Raw genomic sequence first — 18,700 nt, 5'->3', positions numbered from 1 at the left:
CTATTCTCTCTTTAAACACAATGAGCACACAGAATGGCCCCTCATTCCCACACTGTGCTCCAACAATATTCTCCAGTCAAAAGACCTTAAGTACAATATTCAGTCTGGAGAAAACTGTAAATCTCTGGTGATCTGCAGTGAGAGGAACCAGGGGTCAGCCTGTCATCTTTAATACATCAGGCTTAGCTTATCCAGATAACATCTGGATAACATTACAAGTCAGTCAGCCCGCCTTCCTCGACAGCCGCAACCATCCAGACAGTCGTCGGCGCAGTCAGAGGACAGTGATTGGATGGTCACTGGCTCGTCTAAACTGGTGGACCAATAACAAGACAACACCGGGATCAAACCCCAGGCAACCTGCCCTGCTCATATCCTCTGACTGGATCAAAGTTCTGTTGCTCTTCTCAAATGTTCCTCTATTTTGAGAAAAAACTTGACCGCTACACTCCTTTTCTGTGTTGTGACTAGGAATATATCTGCTATAAAGAACATGTATCATGGTGGCCTGGTGGTTTAATATGCATATGCTTGGACTGCGTCATTCCCAGTTGGATTCAACTGTGGACCCTTGTGCATGCCATTCTCCCTCTCATTCTTCCACCATTTTGTGTCACTGTCTACTGTCTGCTTATAAAAAACAACATAATGTCTACTTAAAAAAAAGCATAGCAGACCTTCGTCATCTTGTTTTTTTGTTAGCAAGTAAGAACCTTGAGTATGTGCTGTGAACAGACTGCCCAGGGAAAATACAGCTCTTATCATTTGTTTTAAAGCAGCAAAGGTAGCTGCAAAAAGTCATTGGGTGGAGGTCAAGGTGGATGGTCTGACTCTTGTCACAGGAGACTGGGATTCACATACTGTCTTCTAAGTGTTGGCCTCATTTCATGATGACAACAATCTTATCTAACCTTAACCATGACCACAAGCTCTCAGGTACTGTAGTGTATCTTCTTCCTACTGATGAGTAAAACAGACATATGGGTAATTCTGTCATGAACTGAGAAACAGCGAATCTTGTTGTTCAGGTATGAGGACATGTTGAACCCTTGACAGCCATGAATGCGTATCAGATGTGCTGTGGAACAGATTTGTTGTTACTTCTGCATCGACTTGTAAGAAGTAGTGTCTTACAAAAAGAAACAGATGTTCCTTTGACACCTCGCTCAGATTTCATTAATGCTCATGTTGAACTTTTTTAATTTCTTGACTGAAAACAGGAGAACAAGTTCAGGCCAACAGCTTTCCAAACAACCTAAAAAACCTAATACACTGCTTGTCTTATAGGCTGTCACAAAGAGATCTCTCTATCTGCAGAACAATACTGATTGCATGAGAATATTTTGGAAGTATTTTCTGGACTATGGTTATGGTTTGGGCACAGAAGTGACTTGGTTAAGAGCAGGAAAACATTGTGGTCATACTTAAAGGAAACCAGTGTTGACTGTTGGCAGAAAACAGGAAATGAACAGCGGTCTTCTGAGTCAAAGAAGAAATGTTTTGTTGACCGTCCATCAACTGCTCTAAAGTATAACAGCATCACACTAGAGCTACAATGATTAGTCAATAAACTGATTGGCCGATTGACCAAAAATTGATCTGCAACTATTCTGTATCATCAAATCATCATTAAAAATCTCAAATATTTGCTCTTTCTAGCTTCTCAAATGTGAGGATTGTTGCTTTTCTTTGTCATACATAATAGTAAACTGAATATCTTTGGACTTGGGACTCACTCTGATCTGTGGGTATTTTTCACTATATTCTGGCATTAAAGAAATGAAATGCTTAATCAAATAAATACAAAATTAATCAGCAGATTAATCGATAATAAAAACAGATGGCTGCAGCTCTACATCACACTATTTCCTCAGCTGCCCCTGACAAACAAGAGTCATGATTCCTACAGTAAAGCCTCCATTGGGCTTTGTTACTTGAAGGAAAAACATGTGTCCTTATTGTTGTTTCTTTTTTGGAGGACAGTCTTGTTTCACGATACACATTGTATACACATCAAGAATGGTTTCCCCACACAAAAGAAACACACACAGTAAATGTCATCTGATGCACGAGTGAGGTCGTGGCCAATGTAGCAGCATAGCTGTGGTATGGCTAACCAGGCAAGCAGTCATTGTAGTTACTGTTAGTCTTTCTCAAATGGAGCGTGCTGTAAGGTCAAAACTGTAACTTGCTCAAGGGCACTTTGACAGTCGTTACTACGAGAGAGGAGACTGTTAATCATTCACTGCATGCTCAAATGATCTCATCTGACCTTGAGCATCCCACCACCTCTACATTTCTGATGTCACTTCTAATCAGCATGCTCATCGCCTCATAACACCTGGAATCCCTGCAAAAAATGTTTCAGTACAATGGATATTCAAACCTTGGTTGTTCACCAGTCAGGGGTTTTAAAGTAGTCATTCTAACAACTGTAGACTCAGCTGCTTACGCCAAATTACCCTACATAAACATAGTAATGTCTGCTGCTATTCCCTCTGTCAGGACGGCAGTGTTTTGATGCCACGCAGCTCGAGGTAAAGTGAACATCCCTGTAACAGACTAATCCCGTGTTCTCCTCTGATAGTTCCCTCCTGACACAGTAATATCCCTCCCCAGCTCAGCCAACAAGCTCTGGCTCTCAGCCTGAAAACAAGGGCTATTTTCAGGCTGAATAGTAGGAAGCCGGCAGCTCCAATACATGGAAAGGCTTAAATACTCCAAATGAAAAAAAAAGGAAAGAGAGAAAGAGTGTGTGTGTGTGTGTTTGTGAAAGTGAGAGAAAGGCCGGTTGTAACCCCTTAGCCAGGAAACTGTCAGTCTCTTTTGGAAAGACTGATAAATGCTGGGAAAGGCCTTTTCCAGAGACACATTACTGCCAGTTTATTGTGAGGAAAGGGTGCATTTTACCTTGACACTCTATGATAACAGTAGAGGAAAATATTATTTGCAAATTGTGTGACATGTTGAATAACAGTGACTACACAGCAGCGGTTCCCAAACTCAGGATTGAGATCTCAAGAGGGGGTAGCAAGATGATTATTGGGGTAGGAAGTAAGAAAATTTGACTTCTGCTTGTAATCTTTGCTTTGTTCTCGTAGAATAGTTCAGTTTTACGTCTTCAGGCGTCAAAATAGTTTCCACATGATACTGCTGAAGGGAAAATCACACTTGTTAATTGAACTGTGAGCAGTTTAATCAAACTGGGTGGCTTCATATTAATGATCAAAAGCAAAAAAAGGCTGGGAACCAGTGTTTTACAGGACACAGTAAAATCTCTTACCAACACTGAATCTTTAACTGAGCCTTCAATTCTTGTGTCTTATTCCATAAAGCTGTGCATTCAATAAGTTAAATAATAAACTACTTCTAGTTTATGATGTTTTCATTATTACTGAAATGAAAGGAAAACCTCAGTAAAAGGTTAAATCCCTTGTTAAGAGGAATATTTTCTGTAGCGTTTAAAATAAAACCACATTGTGCTCTGGGAAAATTGGCCATTATGTGAAATATTTCAGGTTTAGACCACTGAGGCAGTGCGAGTAATTTCGACGAACTCTTCAAAGGCAAAGCTGGGACTGTTCAGACAACAAACAACATAACCTCTTCCATAAAATGCACACTGTCAGCAAACAGAAAACAAGCCATGATCCCTGTTTCATTGTTTAATTTTCTGAGTACTGACCATCTGAATCACCAAAATAAAGACTGAACACAAACTAAATCTTTAGTGTGTAATTACAGATACTTGAATTATGTGTTTTCTCTTTCAGCAGTATTACAGTTGCTTTCTGCATAGAAAATTATTGTTATAGGAAAACAAAAACAGCCACCCTGCTCCCTCTCTCCCTCTCCCCCTCTCTGTGTGCCTTTCTTCACTCAGTTATTATAAGCAGCGGAGGTGCCGTTCCCCGATTCGCGCGCCATTTCACAATTATGAGTCTCAACAGGGAGCGTTCATTAATGTTATGCTAATTTTCTGTATCCAATTAATTCTTCTCTCTCCCCGTCTCTCTCCCGCACGCTCTTGTTCTCCCATTTGGAAATCGTAGCTGTCAGTCAACTGTGGCGCCGAAAAAACACAAATAAAACCCTGTGAAATAATCACTAATGTATTCAGCCGGCTTATACTTCCTATTTCCGTAAATTATATTGCTGCGGTCAGGTAGAAAAACATGTATACGGGGAGAGTAAAGAAGAAAGTGCTTATTTTTTTGTTTTGATGCCATGCACTTTTGAAATTATAGACTCAGGTTTCAAACGCCCAAGAGTCATAAAACGTGTTCTGCACATAAATAACGGCATAGACTTTCAATTCCTGCAAGAAAGAGAAAAGGACTTACATTTACAGTCACAATATGACCTTAAATAAACTAAAGAGTGAGTATGAGAAAGTAGAAAAACACATCTGAAAATGAAACTCAAGTAAAATGTGAATATTTAAACACTGAATATACCTGTAAATTTAAAATTTTGAATAAAACATTACAGATTCATTGCAAAGACCATATTAACTATGACAAAACAATGAATATTCAACATAATAAAAACAACTTCATGCTGTCTAGACTCATAAGCATGGGAGATTTAGTTAGAAAACATGAGTAACATGAATTACTATGTTTAAAAATGGACAAGAATTGTTCCTCCGAGTGCATTAAGTGTGAGGTGATGGGAACAAAAACAAAAGCAGAATGACAGTCATAGACATTGCACACCCACACACATAGGCTACACACACATCCATAAAGACAGACAGACACACACACACACACACAGAGTCTTTACCCTGAGGTAGTTGAGGGTGAAGTTGGTCAAACCCATGCGAGTGATGTTTTTGGACAGTTGTTCCAGCACCTGAGGGTCTTGTGCCTAAAGTCAGCAGCAGAGAAATGAAAATGAAGAAAAAGTTACACATATATTTATATATACATATATGTTATATATATGTTTTGTAATGTTAAATGTTTGCATTCAACCAACTACGCCTAAACAAATTATCTACGGGCAATTAGGCTAATTGGCGTTCATCGAATGTGCACAATCGACACGTTCACACCCTCAAGTCATAAATGCAACTACTTAACATTGTTGTTGCAGTTGCTATTAATCTGAATGGAAGTATTTCTGGCCTTCATTTCACGCTACTGTCAAACTGTGGGCTAATTAATCAATATTACTTTGTTATCCCATTTAAAATTCCATGTTTTCAATTTCTTATCTTGACTGAATTTGATGATGAGTGCATGTATACAATGTCTGAGCTGTGGGGAGGAAATTATTTAATAATGTTAAATTAGTGAAAAACCAGCCACAAATGTGCAGATACAACGCCCACTTCCATTTTATGCATTGTGCATTATGTTTTTTTGAGCTACACAGTGATGTGATCCAGTTGTCAGCAGCAGCTTTATTCCCATAGCAAATTAAGAACTGACCACCATCTTCATATTCATTAAGAAAATCAGCACTGAATCAATTAACTGATTGTAAAATATAGAAAATGCATGAAAGCCCTGTGATTATACAGTATGTAGGCGTAAAGAAAATATCTTAAATAACAACAAAGCAAGAAAAAAAAAGTCCAGATAGTAATTATAAGATAGCATCTGATTGAAAAAAATCTCATGAAGACATGATTATTAACTATGCTTGTTTGCTGCTCCAAGAGTAAGCAGTCAAATTATAAAAAAGCTGTAGGTATTGACAGAGCAAAACATAGCCCAGACTGAGCAGAAGCAGTGAGCACACTTGCATTCACTGCCTCATGAAAAATGCATAATTCTATCTACAGTCGCATCTCTGTGTGGAGAAAGTCAAGAGGGAAGCGAGGGAGTCCTTCTGTACCGTCAGCAGACCAACATGAGTGACGGGAGAATTGAACTAGTGTGTGTTATTGGCAGCCGGCAGATCAGAATCTGAATTACTTTACTCATCAAGTAGAATTAGGCTAAACGTACTGTACAGAAATTTGTCTTGGCAGCACTGGTGCAGAGATGTATCAACAATTTTGTAGAGATGCGAGTAAACACTGGCACATATGGCGCGGGGACAACAGAGACACTCAGTTCAAGAGGCCAAAGACAGACAAACAACAGAGTACAAACTGCAGGAAAAAAAACACATTCAGAATTCAAGATGCATGGCAGAGGTCCAAACCAGAAGTTTAAACAGTGAAGACAACGTATCTACAGAGTGTGTGTCGAACCTAATGTGAGTCCAGGCAGGATGCTGCTCAGCAGTCGTGCAAGGTAATCTGCAGAAGTACTTAAGTACAACCCAGAGGTACTTTAGGCTTCATTTCATGAGGGGAATACTGTAGTTTTTACTGCTAGATTAAGATTTTACATGCAAAACAAATGGTGAGCTTATAAAAGTTATGAGTTAAATTTCCCAGGCATATTAAATGTAGTTAAAATTCACAGTACGGCACTGTAACATGTTGATTCCACTGAATACTTTTACTTTTTGACTTTTTGACATTTTTATTTTACTTAAGTAAACTTGTAATGGAGTATTTTTATACTGTTGTATTAATAATTTTACTCAAGTGAAAGATCTGATTATTTACCAGCCACTTGGATATACTGTTAAAGAAATGATGCTGTGTATTATACTGTATATATGTCTCTTTGTCAATTGTTCTACTGCTACTTTTCATGTTTACCATAACAGCTGTTGTTTGTCTTATGTTTTATTGTCATAAATTTTAATGTATATTTGTATTACTGTTTGAGTTGTACACAAGTGCTCCACCTTATGTGTACACATGGGATGTGGGTGGTTAGGGAGGGGTGTAGCAGATGTTAAGGAGAGAGACACATAGGACACATCACTTCAGGTGATGCGTAGCTTCTGTAGGGTATTTATACTTTGTTTCTGTTGTCCTATCTTTGTGCATTTTGCATTGTCTTTGTGTATTTTTTTTTTCCCCCGTCCAAGACAATGACTTCCTTTTTATCCAACTTTGTGCACTTACTCTACATTTCAGAGGGAAATACTGTACTTTTTACTGTATTACATTTATTTTACAGCAATTGTTACTTTGTAGATAAAGATTTTGCATGAAAACACAGTCTATAAAATATAGATAAAATATACATGGAACATTGGTATTGATATAGATTTGTGTTTTTAACTCTTAAACATCCCAACAGTATATAAAATAACTCAAGCTGAGCTTCACCTTGACAAGCTATAACATTAAAATGCTGTTTATATCAGTGGCTATAATACAATAATACAATAAAATGCTATTTTTCATAATAGGTACGTTGATTTTTAATTATTAAATTACATTTTGCTGCCAGTACTTTTGTACTTTCACCTAAGACTGTAGGACTTTTACATGGGAGTATTCTTACATTGTTGTACTGCTGCTTTTACTTGAATAAAATTCTTACATTTCCAATAGGGTTTCTGGAGGGACACACTGAAGATTGAGTTTCATCCCTGGCTGCCAGCATGGAGCAATAAAAACTGAATGTGATAAGTTGAGACACCTGTCAATCAAGCAATCACACCCTAAAAACATACTTCTCCTTCCTCTGTAATGGAGCAATGACTCTCTAAATCATCGCCAAAACACACTTCAAAATGACTGAAAATTATTGAGACCAGAATTGTTTTGTGGGAAATATTTCACTGATGATCACAACACAGATTAATTTCTGAAGTCAGCATCTAGTGGGCATTACAGGAACTGCAGAACTTGCTTCAACACTGAGCTGTGATGGCTTTGCACATTTTTACATATGAACTCATCTGACATTTGAAATCACTTCTGTTATGAAGCTTAAAATTCATAAGTTTAATTAGCATAGTATCTCTGAACTGTACACGCATAACATATATGGGACACATTGCTGTCTGAGTCCTGGCCCCATTATTTGAGCATCTATTTCAGACATTATGGTAAACTACTTAATTTTATAACTGCTTTTATAAATCTAAACAGTAACTGAGTGTAAAACCCCCCAGTGGAGGAGAAACTGAAGCTTTTCATTGTTTATAATTATGGTAACACTTTATTTCAAGTCCCCCTTATTTAGCATTTATAAGCATTTAAACACATAACCAATGGTAAATAACACACTATAATGTAGTTATAGTGTTTACTAAAGTATTTGGCAATAAGTATAATTTCTTCTGTTGGCACCAATAAGTGGAGGAAGGTGTATGAACTGTACATTAGTAAACATTTTAAACTGTCCTTATATCTGCTTACAACTATATTATAGTGCACTACAAACCATTAAATGCTTGTATACTGCTTATGAATACTAAATAGGGGACTTACAGTAAAGTGCTGCATGATTATTCCTAACATCTGGCGACAAAACAAAAGCCATTCATGCTGTACTTTGTTTAATGCATTTTATTTTTTCTACAAACACAAACTCTGTCTTCCTGAAAGTGACTTGTCTTTATAGTGAGAAGGTTTTTACACCACGTTGCTGCTGAAGTTGTTCTTAAAGTCCTGTACTTCTGCTTAATTAAGATACTTTTGATACTTTTTCCATCACAGAACGCAAACCTGATGTGATGAGTCAAATCAATAATGGCTAATATCATTACAGGTTACTTTTCCTCTTTTCCAAAGTTCCTCATGAATGACGGTAAGAAAAAAGAGTAGTTCAGCAGTAGTTCGGCTCACATCAGAAAGTGGGGCTGTCCACAGTGGCTACATCTGTACTGGTATCTGCAGTTTCAACTTTCCTATTCTGACTCCCATGCGCCTGTATCTGCTTTCATTAGTCCAGGCAGCGATCAAAAGAGTGAACTCACACTCACACACAAATCACTGAAGATCTGGCCAGGACCCACAATACCCCCACAATATCCCACTCTCTAGGAATTAGTGTGAATACCCACAGGGGCCAATTTATTGGTGAGTGAAATTCATATGAAGATTTGGCCAAAAAAAAAAAAAAGAAAAAAGCTGGCTGTACAGGCAGAGCTGCCTCTCACACACACCTTTAGCTCCATGGGGGTAAATAGAAAATGTGGAGGGAAAGAATCTTATTTTATTTATCAAGCAAATGGGAGGAGATACAAGTGTGGCAACTCTACTGAATATCACTGCTGAGAAATTCATATAAGAGCAATTTTATATATTACTGCTGTTTTTTGCATTTTCTTACCAAATCCCCTTTCAGACATAGCATACATAACATTACTGACTTGGTTTACCTGTTACAGTTAATATCTACACAATACTACAAAAGGAACTGCTGCAAAACAGCAGCAAGTTGACAAATTTAATGATGACAAAAAAGAAATATGCTTTGTGGTCTGTTGCAGGCTGCATTACTGATGGATTTTGTCACTGAAGCTTTAATTAATGACCATCGTGAGTGCGTTGGACACTTGCTCCCACTTCTCCTCCTACTAAATTTTCTCATGGATTTCATCATTTATTCGTCCATCATAGTCCAGTGCACAAGTCGAACAGTGCACAAGTGTAGAATGACAAGATGTTCAGCTGGGACTCTTGGCAAATTTCTATTTGATCATAAGCTGTATGTAAAATGTTTTACTTTGTTCACCTTTAAAACAACGTTAAATATTTCACCTTAAATAACAGCTTCAAAATCATTTTGATGGTCTACTGACTTGTAATAGGTAGGCCTGAACCCCTGTTCTTGCTCTATATAACTTTTGTGAGTGGGTACGATCTCCCTCCAATAATGCAGAACTGTAAATCAGTTAAAAAGACTTACAAGTCAGTAAATAAACAGTGTTCATCCCCAATATTTGGCGAGGAAACTAAGAAGAATTCTAAATGAAGTTTGGTGTGTTTGTTACAGCGACAGTACTTCTGGCTCCAGAAGCCAGGGTTCAGTAACAGTAACATACACTGTTCGGCCGTGTTTTATTTTCTTTGAGAATAGGAGATGATATTTTGGAAAATTGTTAAAGTGATCTTAATTAAGCAAACAATTCCTCATCACATTCAAATGAGTCTTGTGACGTGTTATGATAACAGGTCCGACCCTCAGACAAGAGACCGACTTGTATAACTGCCATCACATTTATGTAAAGAGGTGTACGTCTGAAAATGGGTTTGGGGAGTCTTGTAACCCCTGGGCTCATCACACATATAAAAGCCAAACTGGGGCCAGTGTGAGTATACGCATAATATGGCTTCCTTTATGTGTTTTTCCTCCCCATAACAGCAGTGCTATATCATACAGTTTCAGCTCAAAATCATTAGAAAACAGAAAAACCTTCTGCTAACTCTAGCTACACTCCGCAGCTCCAGTGACTAAATGTGTGTTACACTTAGTGGAATTAAGCAGATTATTCATTCGACCTTGTTTTTTTTTTTTTTTTCCACTCTCTCTCCTTTTTCAGACAAGGACCTTTTTTATCCTCGGTGGCCTTTGATGTCTGCAAATAAATTGGTTTGCAAAAATCCCTCCAAACTGCTTTGTTGGCGTTTAAATTTCATATGCTCATGAATAGTTTCTAAAAGTGTCTTGGCAGAGTGTGGAGACCCTCGTTAGGATTCAAAAAGTGACACCAAAACCGGGCAGATATGGGTTGTTTTTTTATGTCGCGTGTTAATGATGTCACACTCACGTGCATGGCCAGGATGCTGCGGGGGATGAGCTCTCGGTACTGCCGGATGGTAAAGTGCCACGTCTTGATCCTCATCAGATCATCAAAGGCAAACTCCAGTATCAAACGACCCTCTGTACAAACCTGGACAAAGATCACATAGTTAGTGTTATTTTACATTTCTCCTCATCCTGATATCTCTTTCAGTAATCTTTCACCAGCTGGCAGGCAACCGTCAGCTGATTTGGACGCAGACAAAAAAGAAATCAGTGTTTATTGGCCAGGCGTGATTTTGATAAAAAACGCTGGAAGGGTTTCGTCTCCGTTTTGGAATTTGTTCAAGGACTTTGTAGCATGGAGCGAGCTATTATGCTCCCAATATTTACTCTGCTCGCTTCCCTCATTCAGAGCATCTGTCCTTGGGCCTCTCAACCATCCAGCTATTTCTAAAATGTGAAAATAAACGTAATCTGGAGAGGGGTGTGTTTACGCCAGAGACAAAAGAACTTCAGGTCAGAGAGAGTTGCCAATTAGGAGGATGGAGAGAGAGAGAGAGAGAGAGAGCGGGAGGAAGACAGAGAGAGAAACAGTGAGGGGAAAAAAACATTTTTTCGCCCCTTTAGCTGAATTCAGCGCTTGCCGGGGCCCTTGCGCTTCTCCCGTATTTCGTTGCTGTGACAACCAGGGAGAGAGAGGAGAGAGAGAGAAATGGAGAGACAGACAGAGAGAGGGGAAAAAAAATCAGCTGATTAGTTGGCATGGCAACGGCAAAGATGTAATCCCACCAGACACACTCTAATCAATGCCCCCAGCGCAGATGGTCTCCTGAGGATCAACAAGAAAGAGGCTAGCGGCCATACTGCACCCACCCCCCCCCAACTCCTCCCACCCCCCACTCCAACAATCCCCCACTTCCCACCCACCCACCTACCCCTGCTGGTCACGTGCTCCACCACTAACTCCAACACACTCAGTAACAAAAAAAAGAAAGAAAGAAAGAATAAATAGAAGCTCGACTGCTCCAAAAAACCTCTGAATGCAGAGCTGCTTCTCTGCTGTCTTGACTGAAAATGTGGATACTGTATAATGCTCTCACTCTTTGTGCGGTGGTGCGTTTCCTGAGTTATTCAACCGAGATTACAATGAGGACGTATAGAGAGTTTTGTTCCACAGTAAAATATCCCCTACATGAACAAAAGGTGACATCTGTTTTCATCATCATCATTATTATTATCACTATTAAGGTCTGACTGGATCAAATGGCAGCAACTTTTGAGAGACACAGGGGTGCACTTTTAATATACACAAAATACACAACCATTGCTGACATCTTTATTTGGTTTTCACATCATAACAAGCTGGTTACAGCATTTTACCACTGTTATTACTACTACAGGAGTTGTAGTATAAGTAGCAGTAACATATCTAATACTGTATTACACTGCATCGTATAACTTACATTACCATATTATTAGTCATTATTATCTCTTTCTCCTCTTTCTCCCACTCTCCCCTCTTTCTCTCCTTTGAGCCCAAACGGTCGAGGCAGATGGCTGCCCACCCTGGCAGTTCGGAGGTTTCTTCATGTTATATGGAGTTTTTCCTTTTCACTGTTGCCAAGTGCTCGCTCATTGTGGGAACTGTTGAGTTTCTCTCTAGGTTACCATAATCTGTCAAGTGCCTTGAGATAATGTATGTTGTGATTTGGTGCTGTACAAATAAAACTGAATTACACTAGATACTTTAATACATTATAATATGCGCTCAGTTGTCAGTTTATTAGGTACACCTAGATAGAACTAATGCAGTCTGATACAGTCTGATTTTGTCCACCACAATCATATGATTTAAGTTAGGATAAATAACACAAACACTTTTCTATTTATTATTGATACTTATATATACCTATACTTATATATAGTAAGCACATTACAGCCGCAAGAGTTGGAAGAGAGTTACACTACTATATCTCTGTCCATGAATATTTGCACAAGTCACTTGTTTAATAGAAAGTATTGTAACGTGTATAATTCATAGCTTTTTAATGTCATTTCGCTTATTTATTTTTTTTTATCCAAATAATTCTTAATGTGTTTTCTTACCTCTTGGCCTGTCTCTGTACTGCTGTGAAAACAGAAACATACTGTTCTGGAAAATTAACACTTCCATTCAATGACAGACACAACTCAGTGCTGATACAGTGGTTTTTATGTGAAAACACATCTGGGATGTGCTGTGTGGTCTGATATTGGGCTTGTCTGAGCTTGATAAGTGTGGATTAGACTAAAGCAATGTTTGGAAATAATCCTTGGTGTTTAATGGACAATGAAAATGGTCTTTATTTCATTTTTTATTTACTCTACTAATTCCTAAAGCAGCTTGTCCAACAGCTGACCCCAGAGTTCAGACTGAAAGTGACAGGATGCGTCACGACTTGTAACACCCACAAAATCAAAACAATGTCTTCACCAGAACTCAGACTGCAGATGTAAACCATTGCTGTCCAGTGGAAGCTATGTATCTCTAAATTTGGTGATCTTGAATTTTTTTTTAGATAAATAGAAGGATTAAATGCTCCTTTATGTGTTGAGAAAATTCTCCTACTTCTTAAGATAAATAAACCATTTAAAACCCACTGCATTATCTAAAAAAAAGCATTATCACAAAGCTAATAACAGTACTATTTTTCTTAACTCATGAAAAGTTGACATTTTGGAGATGCATGGTTTTCAGAAGGCAGCGGTAGGATTTTTATGAGTTTTAGAGTTTATTGAAAGAAGCTATAAAACCACAGATATTCATTATTTTTCAAAAGAAAGAACACTTAAAACCACATTTACATACAGGAACATTTTCTACATGTTCCCAATATTGTGGCTCTAAAATAATCATCATTGACCCCGAGGTTTTCAGCCCATGTTGAATTATAAGTACGAATGTTGTAATTAATCCACTAGTACTCAAATTGGTGTAGAATGGTGTAAAAAACATACAGCTGCAACTTTTTCACTTCCTTTTTGTAATGAAATGTATCATGGTCATTATGTAGCGGATGAGTTTTATGCCCTATGGGCCACTAAAACCTATTAAAAGACAAAATACTTTGGCATGTATGAGGAAGTAAGTTATTCTTTACATCATTCCTAAGAGTGCGCCTTTAGATTTACGGTATTTACCCACCAGCAGTGATATAACCTGAATTGTGTTTACTAGTGAGCCAGTGTCTTCTGATGCTTTCCAGGTGCTGTAGCCTACAGTGAAACAACACTGCACTATTGATTTCTTTTTCCATAGTGCCAACTGTGTCTTTAGCATTGCCTCCACTATTGCTCTTATTCCTCTCTGCAAGCTTCCTGCCTCTCTGTAACCAATACATAAATTGGCAAATGGCCTAAATCAGAGCCAGAATAAGAATCGCTTTAATTGCCAAGTGCAATAAATGTGCAGGAATTTGTCTTAGTGGCACTGGTGCAGAGATATATTAACCACAAATGCAACCAAGGCAGCCGTTTTCCACAGATTCCAGTGTAGATTCAATCATACAAAGCAATTTATTTCTCCATAGTGAAAGCCAATTGGTTAAATTATATTTTTTCTCACAATGGCTGCAACCAATTTTTTTTCTTTTAACTAAATAGTGTTCCCTTATGAAAACTAAAAGGAGGAAAATCCCCTTGAATTAAAAAGCGGTCCATTAAATGGCACAGCCCCTCACAGAGAGTCCTCATTGATTTAAGAGCAGGGTCATAAATCTTCCACACAACGGGGCTGAGATCAGGGGATCTCCGGCTCAAAAGAGCAAGAAAGAATAACAGCATCCTGCTGCTGAGACACTATTCAATACTGTACCCTAACATGACAATCAGTTAACAGCATGAGAGCTGAAGGTCATTAAATCGATTATTATGAGCATTCGTGACCGCCTCTGGTGAATATAAATCGGATCAAAGTTGACTAAATATCTTCAATTACAGCAACAAGGTGCTGACATGTCTTATAATACTGTAACTCAACACGACCCTCTGCATCAGTAAAGATATAGGAGCCTGACATTAATATTAACTTCACAGCATTTATTGTTACTTATGGTTATTGTACATATGAATAAGTGAAGCATGCTACTGTAAATATGTTTAGTTACAGCAAATGTGTTGAGTTGACAACTTAGAGCTGAACCAATAAACCAGCCAGGCTGATATATATCGGCTGATATTAGCTTCTTGCAGATATACAGTATCAGTATTTATGTGTGTAAATGTGTTATCAGATTTCTTTTAAATGTCTCAAGTGTCAATATCTGACTGTATCATCCTCAAAAATCCAGCATAAGTCAGACTATACTGACAATAACCTCACAGTCAAGGACCTCATTTAATAATTTACCTGAAATAGTGCAGAGTATATTTCAAATTCAGGAATGGTATATAATCTAATAATCTAAAAAAAAACAAAAAAAAACCACCTGCCTTTGGAGCGAGTGGTGAACACACACTGTCAGCACAAAACTGTATTAAAGAAGCAGCTACATTTTAGACCTTGGTTAGACCTTGGTTAGGCAATAAACAAACAACAACAACAACAACCACCACAGGCTGCCACATCCAACCAAACAACCAAACAATGGGGTTAAATTAGAGGAACACCTGAGAAGAATAGATGTGCATTAAGTACTCTAATTTTATTATAAATACAAGGTCATGTTAATTTACAGTATTATTATTTGTCAGCAGCTTGTTGCTATAGTTGAGTCTATCATAATCAACTTTGATCCTATTTACATCCACCAGGAAAAGTCATGAATACTGCATATCTCATAATAAAAGGCATTAATAACCTTCAGCTCCTCCGATATTAATTGACTGCCATGTTATAGTGTTGAATCACTGCTATTATTTTTCGTACCTTGCAATTACTGTAGGTTTGACAAGTGGCATTTTAAGGACTTGCGTAGATATAATTGAATATCTACAATTATATAAAAGTATGGCCAAGTGACAATTCAAACGTGCCTGAAATTTGAAGAAACTATTGGATACAATCCAAGCAAAGCCCAGAAAAACACACACTGCTGATAACACATCCACTAGTCAATTCCTTGAAAAAAACACAATCCACTCAGAGAATTAAATTCACTTGAGCTGCGATCACCGTGTCACGAACTTGCCTTTTGCTCTCTGCTCGCCTCCCAGCATGCAGAAACCCCCAACTGGGCACCGGTAACAAGGGCCGTGCCCTCCGAGCTAATACACACCGGTCAGGGACAGCGAGGCCTGCTGGGTAGTGAACAGAAGTGCTGGGATACCAGGGGCGGCTGTGAGGTTGGGGGCTTTTGGTCAAATTGGCACCCCGTGTCACCTTGTCAACACCTCGCCACCCTGCGAACCCAGCACACACTGTCTGCCAGCACCTGGAGAAACACCGCCCACTCTTAGCACCCTGCCATCCCCGCCCATTCGTTAGTTTGTAGCACCCCAGCAATGAGCAGTGAAACGGAGATGGATGGAGTGCAGGAACACAGCACATGAGACTGTGTTGAACTCCTTTACAATCTGCCCTCTTTTGTGTTTCTTCAGTGGTTTTCCTCATTACTATCACATTCAGTTTTTTAATTCTACATTTTTCTTTCTGTGTCATTGTAGTACAATATGTAGTAATCTACTAATCATTTGTCATCTTTGTTTTGGAAACCTTTATGAACCTTTATGTATAATTTAAATTTACTGCAACTTGAGTCTTATTTTTATAGGTTTATCCATCATTTCTCTCTGCTATGACAGCACTGTAGTCACCTGGATTATTGCTGGGATCTGGGAGCCTGGCAATATATCATTATAATTAAGTTCAAGAGGACAAGAAACACAGGTGGTGATGAACAGACACAATGTAAACAAGGCAACAGTTTGGGCAGATTCTCAACCAGTGGTTCCTTAAGTGCAGCACCCTGGAGGTGCCTTTAGGATTTTTATAGTGTTTCAGTAGACATTTAAATTAGCCACAAGTTTACATTTATGCTTTCAAGCGTGGGTGAAGTAAGTAATAAACATATTAATACCATATTAAAAATCCTGTTTAGTATGAGACTGGTGACTTGATAGCCTATGGTTGCTGGCTGATATTTCCTTGTTTTGCCTCCCTATCTACTGTGTGTGTATGTTGATCTGTGTGGCAAGCTGCTGCCTTCACAGGGCTAAATCCAGTTCAATTGAATTGGTTTTCATAGCAATGCTAAACACTCTCTGGAACATGGGTTTACCAGATGCACAGCAGCAAGACGTATAAAAACAAGTGATTTTATGACTTGTCACTGTAAATACAGCTCACAGAGAAGCTGATACATGTTGAAAGATCTCTATGAATGGATGCCCCTGTTTTAAAATTTGGGAACAGCTCATATCAACCACCTTTTTTGGAAGTAAGACTGAAACTGAGCACACGTGGAAATGTCAATAATAATCCCTCATTGCACAGGAAAATTGTGTTAGTGCGCAACTGTGGCAGGAACAGCGCTCATTGTTGAACCAACCTGTGAACTGAAATGATGAGAATTTGGGTGATGGGTGACTTTTACCGTTCCCCTTCAATTTCTCCTTCAAATTAGCCTGGGTAGCTCTAAAAAGAAGGTCAAATTACTGTAAGGCTTACAATGTAGGAGACATGGAAGTGTAGACTTCCCATTCTAGTGCGAATTTGCACTGTATATAGTTCTTTATACCATTTTTGGGGATGTTTGACTCCTTGTAGTGTAACGTTGTATGTTTACATTAAGGATCACAATGGCATTAGCCTTGGACTTCTTGTTTTACCCTTGACCTTAATGTTAAACTAAGCTAAGATCATCTAACTGCCAGTTTTTCTCACCCTCTTATGACGTCTTTTTAGCATCCCAGATCTCAGCAAATAACTTGTTAAGGCTGCACTACAGTGTTGTTATTAATGACAGCAATAATGGCTAAAACTACTGTACAAAAATAAGACCCAAGTTGTAATGAGCTAGAATTATTCTTTAAATGTGCTCATGCCAATAAAGCAAATCTGAATTAAAAACTTTGAAAAAAGAGGGAGAGATAGAGGGAGCGAGACAAGCAAAGAAAGAGACAGATACAGGCAGAGAAAGAGAGAGAGAGAGAGAGTGGGAGAGCAAGAGTGCGAGTTGGGAGCTGGGGATGATTTCTCTAGGGATGAAGGATGCGAGTGTGTGTGCATGTGTGTGCGTTGAGGGTGTAGTTGGGGGGGTGGTTGAGGAGAAGAAGAAGAGGGGAGGATGAGAGGGAGCGGTGGAGTAGAGAGAGCGAGGGAAAGAATGAGCGAGTCAGGCAGGGGAATGAGAGAGAGAGGAGGAAGGGGGGTGGAGGAGGATGGGGGAGGATGAGGGTGGTGGTGGTTGAGGAAAGCGAGGCGAGGCAGAGCTGATTGAGATTCGGGCCTCCAGAGCTGCAGGCTCGCTGCTGCTGGGAGCTCAGGGAGAACACGCTCAGTTATTGGAATTCTTTTTTTTTTTCTTTTTCTAATGAATTAATTCTTCTCATCCAATTTAGGTGAAGATGAAAAGAGAGCAGCGCTGCGAGCATCAAATTTAGCTTTTTGTTGACCGGGCCTGAGCCATTCTGTTTCTGTTTCTGTTCGGTTAATATCGGACACTCGTAATATATTATGGTTTTTTTTCCCCCCCCTTCTTATTTTTGGTGAGGCTTGTTTACAAAAAACAAACATGAGCAACATCAAAAGACATTTCCTGTGTGCCTTATTGTGGATGTTTCATACTCATTTAGTAATATGATAACACACAAAGAGCCCCTTCATCCACCTACGACCATTTTACACACATACACATGCCCAACCCCCACCCAACCACCAACCACTACATGAATACAAAACCACCTCTGCTAAAAATGTACAGAAACAGAGGTATGACCTCAGGATTCCTCTCACGAGCAGGCAGTCATGCATGTAAATATACACATGTCAACAGACACCTGCCACATCTGAAACAATGATAAGATTTGACTTTGCTAAATAAAGGTCTTGCTACACTACACAAAAGTTTCTTACATGTAAAGGTCTATAAACTCTTTGTGCAGACCCTGTTCATTAAGATAAATATCAAACCATAATCCCATATTAGTCATATGGGATTTCC

At 38.8% G+C, this 18,700-nt stretch overlaps 1 protein-coding gene across 4 annotated transcripts in view; it reads right to left on the bottom strand.

The window, feature by feature from the left end:
• ldb2a (LIM domain binding 2a) overlaps positions 1–18,700 on the bottom strand; it is an 89,318-nt gene that overhangs the window by 12,382 nt on the left and 58,236 nt on the right. For all 4 annotated transcript variants that reach the window (XM_018687645.2, XM_018687644.2, XM_051072530.1 and 1 more), the window contains exons 4-5: positions 10,585–10,707; positions 4,789–4,872 (exon numbers count right to left, since the gene is read on the bottom strand). In XM_018687645.2, coding sequence (XP_018543161.1) covers positions 4,789–4,872; positions 10,585–10,707 — 207 coding nt within the window. The remainder of the gene's footprint in view (positions 1–4,788; positions 4,873–10,584; positions 10,708–18,700) is intronic.

This window comes from Lates calcarifer, linkage group LG8 (genome assembly GCF_001640805.2).
Source record: "Lates calcarifer isolate ASB-BC8 linkage group LG8, TLL_Latcal_v3, whole genome shotgun sequence".
NCBI lineage: Eukaryota > Metazoa > Chordata > Actinopteri > Centropomidae > Lates > Lates calcarifer.
The sequence above is the reverse complement of the archived record's forward strand: the minus strand, read 5'-3'. Positions and strand labels throughout refer to the sequence as shown.